Source organism: Bison bison, unplaced genomic scaffold (assembly GCF_000754665.1).
Source record: "Bison bison bison isolate TAMUID 2011002044 unplaced genomic scaffold, Bison_UMD1.0 scf7180017864215, whole genome shotgun sequence".
Lineage (NCBI taxonomy): Eukaryota > Metazoa > Chordata > Mammalia > Artiodactyla > Bovidae > Bison > Bison bison.
The window spans coordinates 1,566,599-1,581,146 of NW_011494787.1; the positions used below are offsets into that span (position 1 = coordinate 1,566,599).

Below are 14,548 nucleotides of genomic sequence, written 5' to 3' on the forward strand. Positions count from 1 at the left end.
AGGGATCGAACCCAGGTCTCCTGCATTGTAGACAGACGCTTTACCGTCTGAGCCACCAGGGAAGTCCGTGAGACTAAGATAATTATATAAAATTACATGGATATGCTAAGGGCTTCCCTGGTGGCTCAGATGGTAAAGAATCCACCTGCAATGCAGGTTCGATTCCTGGGTTCGATCCCTGGATCGGGAAGATCCTCTGGAGGAGGGCATGGCAACCCACTCCAGTATTATTCTTGCCTGGAGAGTCCTCATGGTCAGAGAAGCCTGGTGGGCTACGGTCCATGGGGTCGAAAAGAGTCAGACATGGCTGAGCGACTAAGCACAGCACATAGCACAGGTTTGCTAAGGAAGATTGGAGAACACAAGCTGCATTCGGGTTGATCATGATAGCCTCATAGAACCTCAGCAATTTCAGAAGTGGACCATCTACCAGGCCTTGCCCATTGCCTGAAAAGCATCCTTGATGGATGGTTTTCAGGTTTTGTGCAGTGGTGAGCAGTTCACTCCTTTCTGAGGCAGCTCATAACATTGTTAGACAGTGAGAGCTGTGAGGAAGGTCTTCCTCGTACTAAGGGGAAATGTTTGCTAATAATACTTCCTGTTGGTTTTAGTCTTCGCTCCAGCCACATGGAGTAATTTTCTGTTCCCGTTTTCAAGTAACAGGCCCTGCTACCGCACACACCCATTGGCCTGCATGACAGGTCTTCTCTTTTCCAAGTGATACATCTCAGGTCTTCAAACACTCCTCATGGCATTATTTATAAACCTCACAACATTTTGATGTTCTTTGCTGAATATGTTGAACTTTATGAATATCATTTTAAATACAAAGCACCCCAAAGGGAATAGTAGCCCAACAGCAGACACTCAGTAGGAGGAGATGAGTTAAAGGATTGGAACAGTTGTGGCTTCATGGTGAAGAAAGGAACAAGAATGGAGGTGTTGAAATACATGCTTAGTTTTATATACCTTGGTTCAGAATAAATAAAATTTATCCAGAAATAAAATTTTAGAAGTTACTTTTAGAAAAACAAAATAAACTAGGGAAGTTTAGGGATTTCCCTGGTGGTCTAGTGGCTAAGACGACACAATCCCAGTGCAGGGGGCCTGGGTTTGATCCCTGGTCAGGGAACTAGCTCCCACATGCTGCAACTAAAGATTTTGCATGCTGCAAAGGTAGAAGATCATTAAAAAAAAAAAAAACTGGGGAAGATTAAAAAGAGAGTCTGTTTTTCTTTTCTTTTAAAATTTCATTTATTTATATATTTTTTGAAATAATATAATAAATATCTACTAACCCACCTCCCAAAACATAAAATAGAACATTGAAAATAATGTAAGCTGTAAACTATGGCCCTTTTTCATCCCATTCCTTATACCACCCTCTCTCACCATCTCTGTTACCACCACCTTTGTCAAAGTCACCATCAGCTCCCTCCAGCACTGTGATTCTGTGTCTTTTACAAGGGTTTTTCAAGATTAATTTATAAACCTAAACCCTAGCATCCCATCAGCAGAGTTCTGGTGAGTTAGCACTTTTAGAGTCGTAATGATCTTTGCATGTAGCCTATAATCTAATTTCAAGATGAAACTTTAAAATTCCTTTCTTCAGTGACTTCTCTAAATTGCCTATACGGGAATTCCCTGGTGGTCCAGTGGTTAGGACTTCACATTTTCACTGCTGAGGGCGAAGATTCAATCCCTGGTTGGGGAAGTAAGATCCTGCAAGTCATGCCACATGGCTAAAAATAAAATCAACTGCATATATATTAATATTCAAAAGTGTGTTAGTCACTCAGTTGTGTCCGACTTTTTGTGATCCTGTGGACCATAGCCCACCAGGCTCCTCTGTCCATGGAATTCTCCAGGTAAGAATACTGAAGTGACAGCCATTCCCTCCTCCAGGGTATCTTCCCAACCCAGGGATTGAACCCAGGTCTCCAGAGTTGCAGGCAGATTCTTTACAATCTGAGCCACCAGGGAAGCCCCTATATTAATATTATAGTGGCTCAAAAGCAATGACAGTTTTGTTATTGACATTCTACATTCAATTAAGCAGGTAAAATCAATTGAAAGGATGTAAAATCTTAATATGAAATTCCAGAAAACCTTTTATTTTTCTTGATTTGATCTTTATTTCAAAAAAGGTATCTGAACTGTTTTTAAGAACTGCTCTTTAAGTTGCATCCAGGGAGATGGAAGTTACCTATTAATCCACTTGGTTCTGGATGTTTTTGCTGTGTTGGAGCTTGACCCTTGGGCAGAGTTAGTAAGAAAAACTCTGAGTTTTTTCAGCCTCTCTCCTGAACACTATTTTTTGTTGACGTTTTGTTGACCTAGTGTTTTGTAAGTTTTTAAAAAGAAGTTTGTTAAGTATTTTCAAACAGTTTTCCTACCTTCAGATCAGAGAGAAGACTGATGCTTATTGGATAGTGTACTAACTTTGCAGTCTCTGGCACTCACAGTTCTGGCCATCTGAGAGGATGAACACAAGCAGCAAGTGCCTGGGAGAGTGAGCAGGAGTGAATCAAGTTTACCTTCTCAACTCAGCCTCAATGTCCTCATCTCATTTCATGTCCCCTTTAAAGGGAAAAGTCTGTGCTGTGGTGGCGTTTACAAAATTGAGGACTAGAAAAGTTATTTTTGGTAGATGACAAGAATCGGTTATAATTGCAAGGGATCAGGAGTAGGGCGAGTGCAGTGCTAGACTCATAAAGGTCCATCAAAGCTCGTTTTTGCCTCTGTATAAAGAAATCTCGGTGGTATTTTTAGTTATTACTGCTCATCAGTTCCATTTCCTCTACTTTTCCCTCCACACCAGAAAGCCCACTTATGTTTCTTTAAATGAATTCCTCTTATTTCCTGTAGGCAAACCAGAGCCACTGGTTTTCCACATTCCTCAGTCCTTTTTTGATGCCCTGCAACAGAGAATATCCATCGGCAGCGCGAAGAAACGGCTTCCCAACTCTACCACAGGTACGAGATGTTTCTTTAGGAATAGCTGTAGATGTCTGGACCTTACAGAATTATGTTTGGGAAAAACTGTGCAGGATTTTCAGGATTAGGTCTTCTAGTTACATGCTCAGAGCATGAAGCCTTAGCCCATCAGCTCTTAGAATAATGATCACACTTCAAAGGCCTCATGCTTATTCTAGTAAGAGTTGACGGAAAGATTCAGAAAGCACAACTTGATGAAAGAACCACCAATGAAGGGCAGTGAAGGTGCCCACCAAGAAGTTGGGTATTTTCTAGATATGAGCCAGTTTCAACAAAAGCATTGCAAGCTCCAGTTGTTATTTGGGCTGGCTTCTTAGAAGCATATTACAGTATGTGTCAAACACTAAAACTTTTTTTTCACGATTCCTGATTTTTGATAGAGGGAGATTTTCTTTTTGGAGTGATTCTCAGGCTTGGTACATTTTACCATTACAGTATTCTGGTACTTATTTCTTGATTTTATATAATATCTTTCTACTAGAGATCTCAAGATACTTATTAGGTAGTATAGTAAAATGAGGGAGGAAAAAGGAGGAAGAAAAGATTGCTCAGGGGCTAATAGCCCAAGAGTGTCTATAGCTGGAAATCAGAGCTATTTCTTCAGTAAATTGTTATTTGATGATATAATAGGAATTCTGGAGAATTCCATGGACAGAGCAGCCGGGCAGGCTACAGTCCACGGGATCACAGAATTGCACACAACTGAGCAACTAACACTTTCACTTTCACTTTAAATGGTACATACTGTGAATCACTCTGTTTAGGGCCATAAAAATCTCCCATCTTTACACCTTATCTCTCTAACATTTGAGACAATGTTGATTCTTCCCGTTTACACTTGAGGTCTAATGTATTCATTTTAACCCATCCCTTAGATGTTTTTAGGCCCTTCAGTAGAACTGCTTTATAATCGCGAAGCTGGGTAATAGATTGGCAACTGCAGGAGCAAGGTTTAAACTCTGTGTAATTATTTTAAGGACTCTGATTTGACCTCTGATGTATCTAAAGTTGTAAGAAGCTGTTTTATAATAGAGTCTTGTTTCTGTAGTTTTATGAAACAAAGAAAGAAGTTTCTAAGATGCCCAAAATTAGTATCTCAAGGAAGCATCAGAGACTTCATATAGCAAAAATCCATATCATTTGGTTCTCCACATTTTGCCAAAACCCTGTTCATAGATTTGCTTCTAGAATTCCTTTTTTAGGGATTTCGCTGGTGGTCCAGTGATTAGGACTCAGTGCTTTCAGTGCCAGGGCCTGAGTTTGATCCCTGGTCAGGTAACTAAGAGCCTGCAAGCCATGCAGCACAGCCAAAAAAGAAAAAATAGGATTTTTTTTAAAAATTTTATTTATTTATTTTTGGCTGTGCTGGATCTTCCTTGCTGCTTGTGGGCTTTTCCCTAGTTGTAGAGAGCGGGGTGTACTCTCTAGTTACATTGTACAGGCTTCTCATAGCAGTGGCTTCCCTTGTTACTGACCATGGGCTCTAGAGTACTCGGGCTCCAGTAGTTGCAGCTCCCAGGCTCTAGACCATAGGCTCAGTAGTTGTGGCACACGGGCTTAGTTGCTCCAGAGCATGTGGGATCTTCTGGGACCAGGGATTGAACCCAGGTCTTCTGCGTTGGCAGGCAGATTCTTTACCACTGAGCTACCAGGAAAGCCCAGGATTTCTTTTTTAGAGGGCAAAATTCTATAAGGCACGAATATCACTTCACTGAACTCTCTAGAAACTAAAATGACAAATTCAGTGAAAGAGCACAGGTAATGCTATTATTTTTCAGTACTTAATTTTGTCCCCTGTTTTTACTTTAAAGCTTTTATTCGCAAAGATGCCTTGCCACTGGGAACCTTTTCCAAGTATACCTGGCATATCACGAATATCCTGCAGGTTAAACAAATCTTAGATACCCCGGAGGTAAGAGCTGATTTCTACAACACTGGGAGGGCAGAGTGGGGAAGAGAGAGAAGCAAGTGCAGGAAGCACCAGCTCGTTGAGTTACGGACACTACAGAGAATTCCTTTTGTTCATCCTAAGAGATTATTCAGGAACATTTGTGGCTTTATGGTTCCAACTCTGATTTTAATAGGTATTCACTGGAACCTGAGGTTGTATTCTTTTTTCAATTGGAGCATCCTCTTTTCTTTTCCTTTGGGATGAGAAAACAAGGATACTTTTTCTTGTAAATTAAATAATGCTCCCTTACTATCTGTGGTGAGCCCTAGATTAACTGGCAGGCACCTGGGAAGTATATGTATAATTTGAGATGATATGCTACTTGTGAAGTCAGTAGGTCCAGCACAATTTGGTGTCCCTCTCCAAACTGCAATTGAGTTCTCATTAGAGAAATGATTCTTAGTTTGTGTTCCTTTTTACAGGGATAGTATTAGACATTTTTAAACATTTTTTTCAAGCAGATCCTAAAAACTTGAGGATTTTCCCTTCCTATGATAATGAAATATTGTGGAAAACTCAACATCCTGTGATTTCATACATTAAGATTAGCTTGATTGCAAGGCGTTGTTATGTTCAGAAAAATAATAAATTGGTATTTGTAGAACTTACATGTGAACACTAGGGAAGACTTATGTTAGCCCTAGGCTGACATAAAGACAATGGAGGAACTTCTTTAAATGCAGGATGTCACAGAAAGAAACACATGGTGCGCAGGGAGGCACCGAAACAACCCAGAGTAAAGTCAAGTTGCCGAGCTTCTGTCTGTTGCACATCACTTACCTATATCACCCTATTCCAGCTCACAGCCATGACTTGGTGTGGACTGTGTTTTGCAGATGATAAACAGGCTGTGGGAAGCTCAGCCTGCTGTTTAGTGGCAAAGATAAAACTCAGTTCAGGCGTTGTCTGACTCAGTGCCAAGGATGGTGGAAACACAAGACATGCGCTGTAGGTGTTGTCGATAGAGTTTTTAGGAGAAGACTGCTGCCAGCAGAGCAGTGAGGAAGGAATAAAATGACTTTAGAGCAGATCTCTGCCAGCAGCAGTTATGTAGCCATGAAGGTATTAGGGGTTCAGTTCACTAGGGTTTGGCAGGAATTCAAATTAAAGTTGTAGAAAAAAGGGAAAGCCATGAACAATATATAGGAGAAAAGGCAGAATTGTTGAAAAAATTTACTTGAAAATACAAGGGAAAGTCTTGAGTGCACTTGAAAGAATGAATAAAACCTACTGTCATCCATTGTTTGTCTACTTGTAAAGGTTTTCCTTTCTCACCTTTCTGGGTATTGTCTCCATTTCCAGATGCCTTTGGAAATCACCCGGAGTTTTATCCAGAACCGAGATGGGACCTATGAGCTGTTTAAATGTCCTAAAGTAGAAGTAGAGAGCATAGCAGAAACCTACGGTCGTATAGAAAAGCAACCAGTGCTGCGACCCTTGGAACTAAAAACTTTTCTCAAAGTTGGTAAGTAAATTGGTGGTTTCAATAGCAGACCTTCCTCTGAAGGTCACCTGTGTGTATTATGCTGTCCTGGACTTTGGGTCTTGCCCTTAAGTGAAGAAGACACATTCATACATTTTGTAAAGGCAGTCATGGGATAAGGTGTTTTGTTTCATTTGAGCCACTGCTTTTAAAATAAAAGTAGAGAAGTAATACCTGTTCATTATATAGAAATCATAGATTTCACTATAGAGCATAAAGAAAAATAAAAACCACTGATAATCCCGCCCGCCATGCTTCCCAAGTGGCCCTAGTGGTAAAGAACCTGCCTGCCAATGCAGGAGACGTAAGAGAGAAGATGCGAAGATCTCCTGGAGGAGGAAATGGCAACCCACTCCAGTATTCTTGTCTGGAAAATCCTGTGGACAGAGGAGCCTGGAAGGCTGCAGGAAAAGCCCACCAGGGTCCTCTGTCCATGGGGTCATAAAGAGTTGGACATGACTGAAGTGACTTAGCACACAGCACAATCCTACCCACCATAGATGACATCACCATTAAGATTTTGGTGTACAGTCTTTTTTTTTTCTGTACATAGAGTTTCTGAAACATGGTATATCTAAATAGCTTTTTCCACTTAAAAATATATCATGAACAACTTTCCATGTCTGTCTTCAACATTATTTTAGACTTTTTTATTATTATAAAACATATATAATATAAAACTGAACATTTTAACCATTTTTAAGCATAAAATTTTTCTGCCACAAAGTGCTTTGGCATTGTTATGCAACCATCCCTACCATTCGTCTCCAAAAGTTTTTCATCTTCCTCAACTGAAACTGTCCCCACTAAATACTAATCTGCATTCCTGCCTCCCCCAACCCTAGTTACCATTCCACTTTCTGTCTGTACGAATTTGACTACTTAAATTAGAATCATACAATTTTTGTCCTTCTGTTACTGGTTTAGTTCATGTACCATAATGTCTTCAATGTTCGTCCACATTGTAGCATATGTCAAATTTTCTTTCTAAGGCTGAGAAATGTTTGATTATATGTATAGACTACACTTTGTGTATCCATTCATCTGTCTGGATACTTGGATTGCTTGATCTTTTGGCTATTGTGAATATGACATTTTTAAACAGCTGCATAAAATTCATTCATTAAGTTATCTCACTCTGATCAACCCTGAGTTTAAGTTATATCAGACTTTTTGCTATTATAAACAATGCTTCCTTTTATAATTAACTTCCTTTTAGAAGAAGCTTTTATGGCCTTAATTATTTCCTAACTTATTTAGGATATTTTGGGGGATAAATTCTTAAAAGTTAAATTGGAGGACTTCCCTGGTAACACAGTGGAAAAGAACCCGCCTGCCAATCGAACCTGACACAGGTTCGATTCCTGGTCTGGGAAGATTCCACATGCCTCAGAGCAACTAAGACTGGACTGGGTGCCACGACCACTGAGCCTGAGCTCTGCAACAAGAGAAGCCACAACAACGAGAAGCCCGAGCGCCACAGCTAGAGAGGGGCCCCCAGGCACCACAACTAGAGAAAGCCCTTGCACAGCAACGAAGATCCAGTGCAATCAGAAATAAATAAAACTATTTAAAAAGAGAAAAGTGAAATTGGAGAGTCCAAGTTTATTTACATTTTTAGGACTTTTGATTTTTTTTGTCACACTGCTCTCCAGAAAGATGGTACTAATTCTATACTTTACTCCTGCTAAAGTGTATGAAAGAGTTTCTCTTTTTTAATCTTTGTTGATCTGATAGGCAAAAAATATCCTGTCATTCTTTTAATGTACATTACCCTCAAATATTAATGAGTAAGTTTTTCAGTTAGTCATTTGTATTTGATGAATTGCTTTTGCTTTGTCTATTTTTAACTGCGGGATTTTAGTAATAATGACACCTGCAACAAAATGCACTTAATGAGCTCTGTGCTGGGTGTTATTTTAAGTGCTTTATATAGATTAATTCACTTAATGCTCATCGGCCTACTCAGGGCCGATCACATCTGTAAATGTGATCCCCATTTACAGATGAATAAACCGAGGGGAAGACAGGTACAGTAACCTGCCCAGAGTTAGACAGCTAGTGAAGTGGTAGAGCTGATCTTCAACCCCAGGCAGTCAGAGCCTTCAGTCCTAGCCATCCAGTCAGTACTCACTCACCTGTCTTTCCACTAACTAGGCTATAAGCACTTTCAGGGCAGTGAACTATGTCATGGAGAAATTTAGAATTTGTAATTATTTTGTCAAACTCCTGTGAAATATATTTTTAACTACTCTTATGAGTAAGATGTTTGTCATGTGTCTAACTGGTTACTGCCAGTGTATGGGAAGCTTTTGATTTTGGTATGCATGCATGCTAAGTCACTTCAGTCGCGTTTGACTCTTTGCAACCCCACAGACTGTGTAACCTGCCAGGCTCCTCTGTCCATGGGATTCTCCAGGCAAGAATACTGGAGTGGGTTGCCATGCCCTTCTCCAGATTTTGGTATAATTACTATCAAATTGCTGTCCTTAATGACTTCCTATTAGTGATGATAGTTGTTTCCCTGTTGGTTTTTGGGAAATTAATTATATCACTTGAAAAATGATGACAAATTTGTTTCTTATCAAATGTTTATACCATTGTCTTTTTCTTGTTAAATTACCTACAACTTCAAGAGCAACAATGAATAATAGTAAAGCTAGCAGCTGTGATTTTCATTTTATTATAGTACTATATTGTTTTTACTATAGTAAAATTCCCCCAGCATAGCATTTTCCAACTGTCTTGAAGAAGAGATAGTGATAAATATTCTCTGAAAAAAGTGTTCCGTGATCTGATAAGTTTGAAAAATGCTATATACTGTATTTCTTTGATTTGAAGACCCTTGAATGTAAGATGTTCAGTCAACTTTGTAATAACTTTTTTGGTTGGAAAAGAAATTTTGCCATATGAAAACTTCCCTAGTTGTAAGATACACTCAGATCTCAGAAAATGTTACAATTGGAGTAGGGAGGCAGTAGTGAGTTGTATCTTACAATATAATGTATCTCTCCTAGTAACTCATCCTATAAATTTGCATATTAAAAAGATCCTGAAATAAAGATTTGTATTGAACTTTATATAACTTAAATTTTCCCCAATTTATTTGACCAGTGAACTCTTTTCAGGGGAATGCCATTAGTATTTCATATAGAATACATTTCTGGAAAAAGCTGCTTTAAGTTTCACTAGTAAATAATGAACTATTGTTTATTAATTTCAGATAAATTTTTTTTTATTTTAATAGCATATCATATTCTTAGTTTATTAAGTTATTTTTATTTGGAGCTATATTTTATTTTTAATATAGTTTAAAAAAAATATTTTTATTTATTCATTTATATTTTGGCCTTGCCACACAGCTTGCAGGAGTTCATCAACCAGGAATTGAACCTGGGCCATAGCAGTGAAAGTGCTAAATACTAACCACTAGACCACCAGGCAGCTCCCTGGAGTTGAATTTTTTTAAATACCTTTTACCATCTTTTGAGAAACCTCTAAAGATAAATTCTACTGACCCAAGTGCAATGAAATTTAAGTACAGTTGATGTCCAATATGAATTTTAGGAATAAATTTCTAATATTGAAATAATCTTACATTTCTGGAATAAATCCTATGTGGTCTTTTTTCTTTTAATATATATGTAGATTCTATTTGCTAATACTTTATTTAGGATTTTTTATTATCTATTCATAAGTATTCAGTTCAGTTCAGTCCATTCTCTCAGCCGTGTCTGACTCTGCGACCCCATGAACCACATTACGCCAGGCCTCCCTGTCCATCACCAACTCCCGGAGTCCACCCAAACCCATGTCCATTGAGTCAGTGACGCCATCCAACCATCTCATCTTCTGTCGTCCCCTTCTCCTCCTGCCCTCAATCTTTCCCAGCATCAGGGTCTTTTCCAATGAGTCAGCTCTTCTCATCAGGTGGCCAAAGTACTGGAGTTTCAAACAGCTTCAGCATCAGTCCTTCCAATAAACACCTAGGACTGATCTCCTTTAGGATGGACTGGTTGGATCTCCTTGTAGTCCAAGGGACTCTAAAGAGTCTTCTCCAACACCGCAGTTCAAAAGCATCAATTCTTCAGCGCTCAGCTTTCTTCACAGTCCAACTCTCACATCCATACATGACTACTGGAAAAACCATAGCCTTGACTAGATGGACCTTTGTTGGCAAAGTAGTATCTCTGCTTTTGAATATGCTATCTAGGTTGGTCATAACTTTCCTTCCAAGGAGTAAGCATCTTTTAATTTCATGGCTGCAGTCACCATCTGCAGTGATTTTGGAGCCCAGAAAAATAAAGTCTGACACTGTTTCCCCATCTATTTCCCATGAAGTGATGGGACCAAATACCACAATCTTAGTTTTCTTAATGTTGAGCTTTAAGCCAACTTTTTCACTTTCCTCTTTCACTTTCATAAAGAGGGTTATTAATTGCCTACAATTTCTTTTTTGGAGGCTATCTTTTTTGGGTCTTGGTAGTAGTTATATAGAAAATGATTTGTGTGTTTTGAACTATTTTCCACTTTTGTCTGTTAAACTTTCCGAACTCTTTAAAAACTTTTTCTAACATTTTCTTGGAACTTTTTAATTTTTATACCTTTTGGAGTTATCAGTTAACTTTTAAAAGTCATGTTTGATAATAGGAACATTTAAGGTTCTTCTTATTAATATCTAAATAGTCTATAATCGTAGTTTAGTTTCTGTGTTCCCAATACTTTGTATTTAAAATTTCTATTTGGTTGAGGCTTTTGATTTCTATATTCTTAAGTATCCATTCCTACTTTTATTATTTTGAGTTCAGAAGATGTGCCTTTTCAATTTTTTTAAAGGAATTTAAAAATATTTTCTCACTAACCTAATGTATGATATGAATTTGTGCTAGCAAACGTATTATTTATCCAATATAAAATTTTGTATGATAGCAGAGTTGTAATACAATTTACTACTACAGTTTTGTTTCTCTACATGCCTTCTGATATTGCAAAAGCCTTTAAGTATTGTAATGCAATGTTTTTTGGTACATTAGAGTTATTGACCGGAGAAGGCAATGGCACCCCACTCCAGTACTCTTGCCTGGAAAATCCCATGGATAGAGGAGCCTGATAGGCTGCAGTCCATGGGGTCGCTGAGGGTCGGACATGACTGAGTGACTTCACTTTCACTTTTCACTTTCACACACTGGAGAAGGAAATGGTAACCCACTCCAGTGTTCTTGCCTGGAGAATCCCAGGGACAGGGGAGCCTGGTGGGCTGCCGTCTATGGGGTCGCACAGAGTCGGACACAACTAAAGTGACTTAGCAGCAGCAGCAGCAGAGTTATTGATAGATGTCAATGTAAATATATTATCTTAGTCCCTTTGGACTGCTGTAACAGAATACTGTAAACTAGGTGACTTAACAGAGATTTATTTCTCACAGTTCTGCAGGGTGGGAAGTCCAAGATTCCTACAGATTCGATGTCTGATGAGGGCCTGCATCCTGGTTCAAAGATAGCCATCAGCAGGCTTCTCTCTGTGTCCTCACATTTTGGAAAGAGCATAGATGTCTCTGGGGTCTTAAATAAGGGCATTCAATCTCACTCATCAGGGCTCTTCCCTCATGACCTAATAACCTCCCAAAGGCCCCGCCTCTAAGTACTGTTACATTGGGGATTAGGTTTTCAATTTATGAATTTTGGGAGGATACAATAATATTAGGGAGAAATTTTAGAGAATATAGATTCAGCCTATAGCAACAGTTCATCAATTTAAAAATAACATTTGCCTTTAATTTATCTGTATTCAGTATTACAACAGTGACACCAGCTTTCTTTTGTTTTACATTTTTCTGATGATTGCCATCCTTTTAACTTTTTTGTGACACTTTGTTCTTGTTGAAACTCTTATCAGTATTTTATTTATTTTTTCTCTGATTTTAATATATCCCCTTTACCATAATTAATATAGTTGGCCTTCTGTCTTGTTTTTTTATTATTATTACTGAATATTTTTGGCTGCGCTGGGTCTTCTTTGCGGTGCAGGCTTTCTCTACTTGCAGCAAGCAGGGGCTACTCCCAGTTGCCCTGTGCAGACTTCTCACTGCAGTGGCTTCTCTTGTTGTGGAACATGAGCACTAGGGCGCACAGGCTTCCGTAGTTTCGGCTCCCTGGCTTAGAGCACAGGCTCAGTAGTTATGGCTCATGGGCTTTGTTGGTCCTCAGCACGTGGGATCTTCCCAGATCAGGGACTGAACCCGTGTTTCCAGCATTGACAGACAGAATCTTTACCACTGAGCCACCAGGAAAACCCCCTGTCTTTTTGTTTTTTCTGTTTTTTGCTAAATGGACTATGTCTTCTATGTTTATTGTCTCCATGTTTTAGAGGTGATACCATATGCTCATTTTTAATTCTGCTAGTACTTTATATTTATTCAAGAGCATTCTTTAATCTGAGTTTTTCACATTTAAATCTTTAATATTCTGGACTTTATCTTGATGTAAGTTATGAAGTAAGATTCTGTCATCTTTTAGTTTCTTCCAGATAATTATGTAGTTGATGCACCCCGTTTGTTATAAGAAACACTTACTTGTATTTCTTACACTAATTGAAAATACCACTTTGGCCTTATCTTAAATTCCTCTTCTTTTTGTATCCATTTTGGATCTTTCTGTTTTGTTCTTTTCCTCTGTCTAGATATATGCCATTACAACTCTCTTGTGGTTATTATGGATTTGTAATATATTTTAGAACCATTTGGATTTTAATTCTGTTTCTTTCTGGTTTCCTTGAAACTTGACCTTTTCTTGCTAGTCTCCCTTTTCATCTCATTGCTGTCTTTCCCTCTTAGCCTGGCCTCTCCTTATGATTCTTTTGGCCCTATTTTCATCCAGGCTGGGTGTTATTTTATTTGAGAATGCCAGACAGTTCCCTGAAATTTTATTTTGGATAGATAGAGCAGTAATCACTTTTCGCTTGCCTTGATTATTCTTGTTGCCCACCCCCCACCTTTTTTCCTTCTCATATAGTTTTTTTTTTTTTTTTTTAACTTCTTTTTCTTTTTAAAATTTGTGAAAATTTATTTTGGAATTGTACTAATCAATTCTTTTTTCTTTTCTTTTTTATCTTCAGGCAACACTTCCCCAGATCAAAAGGAGCCAACACCTTTCATCATTGAGTGGATCCCAGATATTCTTCCCCAGTCCAAGATTGGTGAGCTTCGAATCAAGTTTGAGTATGGGCACCACCGCAACGGGCATGTGGCAGAGTACCAAGACCAGCGGCCCCCCTTGGACCAGCCCTTGGAACTGGCCCCGCTGACCACCATCACTTTTCCTTGAAGCAAAACAAGAGTCTTTTGCTGCTAAATTTGCACATCCCCACCCTTTGACAACTTTAAATACTAGTTAGACACTTAGATGGCTCTGTTCCTTAGTGAACTACTCTTAGCTAAGATGCAGTTTCTCAGTGCATTCAAGTGAATTCTTTTGAAGAAAAACTCTTCTTGTAAATAGCCCTTTTGGTGCTGCTGTGTATAGTCTACATTTAACTTGGATGATATTCCTAGGTAGAGTTTTTAAAGAAACAGAAAACCAGCTCACTTATCTTCCTGAAGGACTCACCTTTAGAGTTTGTTTCAACCTCTTCCTAATTCTCTAAGAAGTCAGCAGCACTCCACCTTATACTAACATGTTGGAAAATTAATAATACCTTGGTTAGGGCAAAATGTTGAAGATCATCCTGACAGAGTTCCAATCATATCCTTTTATTTTCTTCTCAAATAAAGCACAGTGTCACTAGTTTTTATAAATTATATCTTGTATTGGCCTAATTATAAAAGTATAAACCTTTTGGGAGATTTAGGTGATAGTGAACTAGGAAAAAGAGATTCAGGTGTCAAGGCAATATTGATTGACGTTTCAAACTAATGCTTGTAATTACTTGTTCACTTCATTTTTATTTCCTTCATTACTCTCCAAAAAGCTTAACAGGTGGTAAGATTCAGTTTCTATTTTTTAATTCACTGATCACAGAATGGAGATACTGAAAGTCACAGAATAGAAGCCTGCCTTTAAGGAGAAAAGAAGAGAATGGAACATTTCCTATTTGCCTGTTACATCCCAGGCATTTTCATT

General features: G+C 38.5%; 1 protein-coding gene across 2 annotated transcripts in view; it reads left to right on the forward strand.

The window, feature by feature from the left end:
* LOC104992420 (chromosome unknown open reading frame, human C2orf42) overlaps positions 1–14,226 on the forward strand; it is a 39,312-nt gene extending 25,086 nt beyond the window's left edge. For both annotated transcript variants that reach the window (XM_010845293.1, XM_010845294.1), the window contains exons 7-10: positions 2,869–2,976; positions 4,809–4,909; positions 6,251–6,413; positions 13,545–14,226. In XM_010845293.1, the coding sequence (XP_010843595.1) occupies positions 2,869–2,976; positions 4,809–4,909; positions 6,251–6,413; positions 13,545–13,753 (581 nt within the window). In that variant the 3' untranslated portion in view covers positions 13,754–14,226. The remainder of the gene's footprint in view (positions 1–2,868; positions 2,977–4,808; positions 4,910–6,250; positions 6,414–13,544) is intronic.
* Positions 14,227–14,548: the final 322 nt, after the last annotated feature.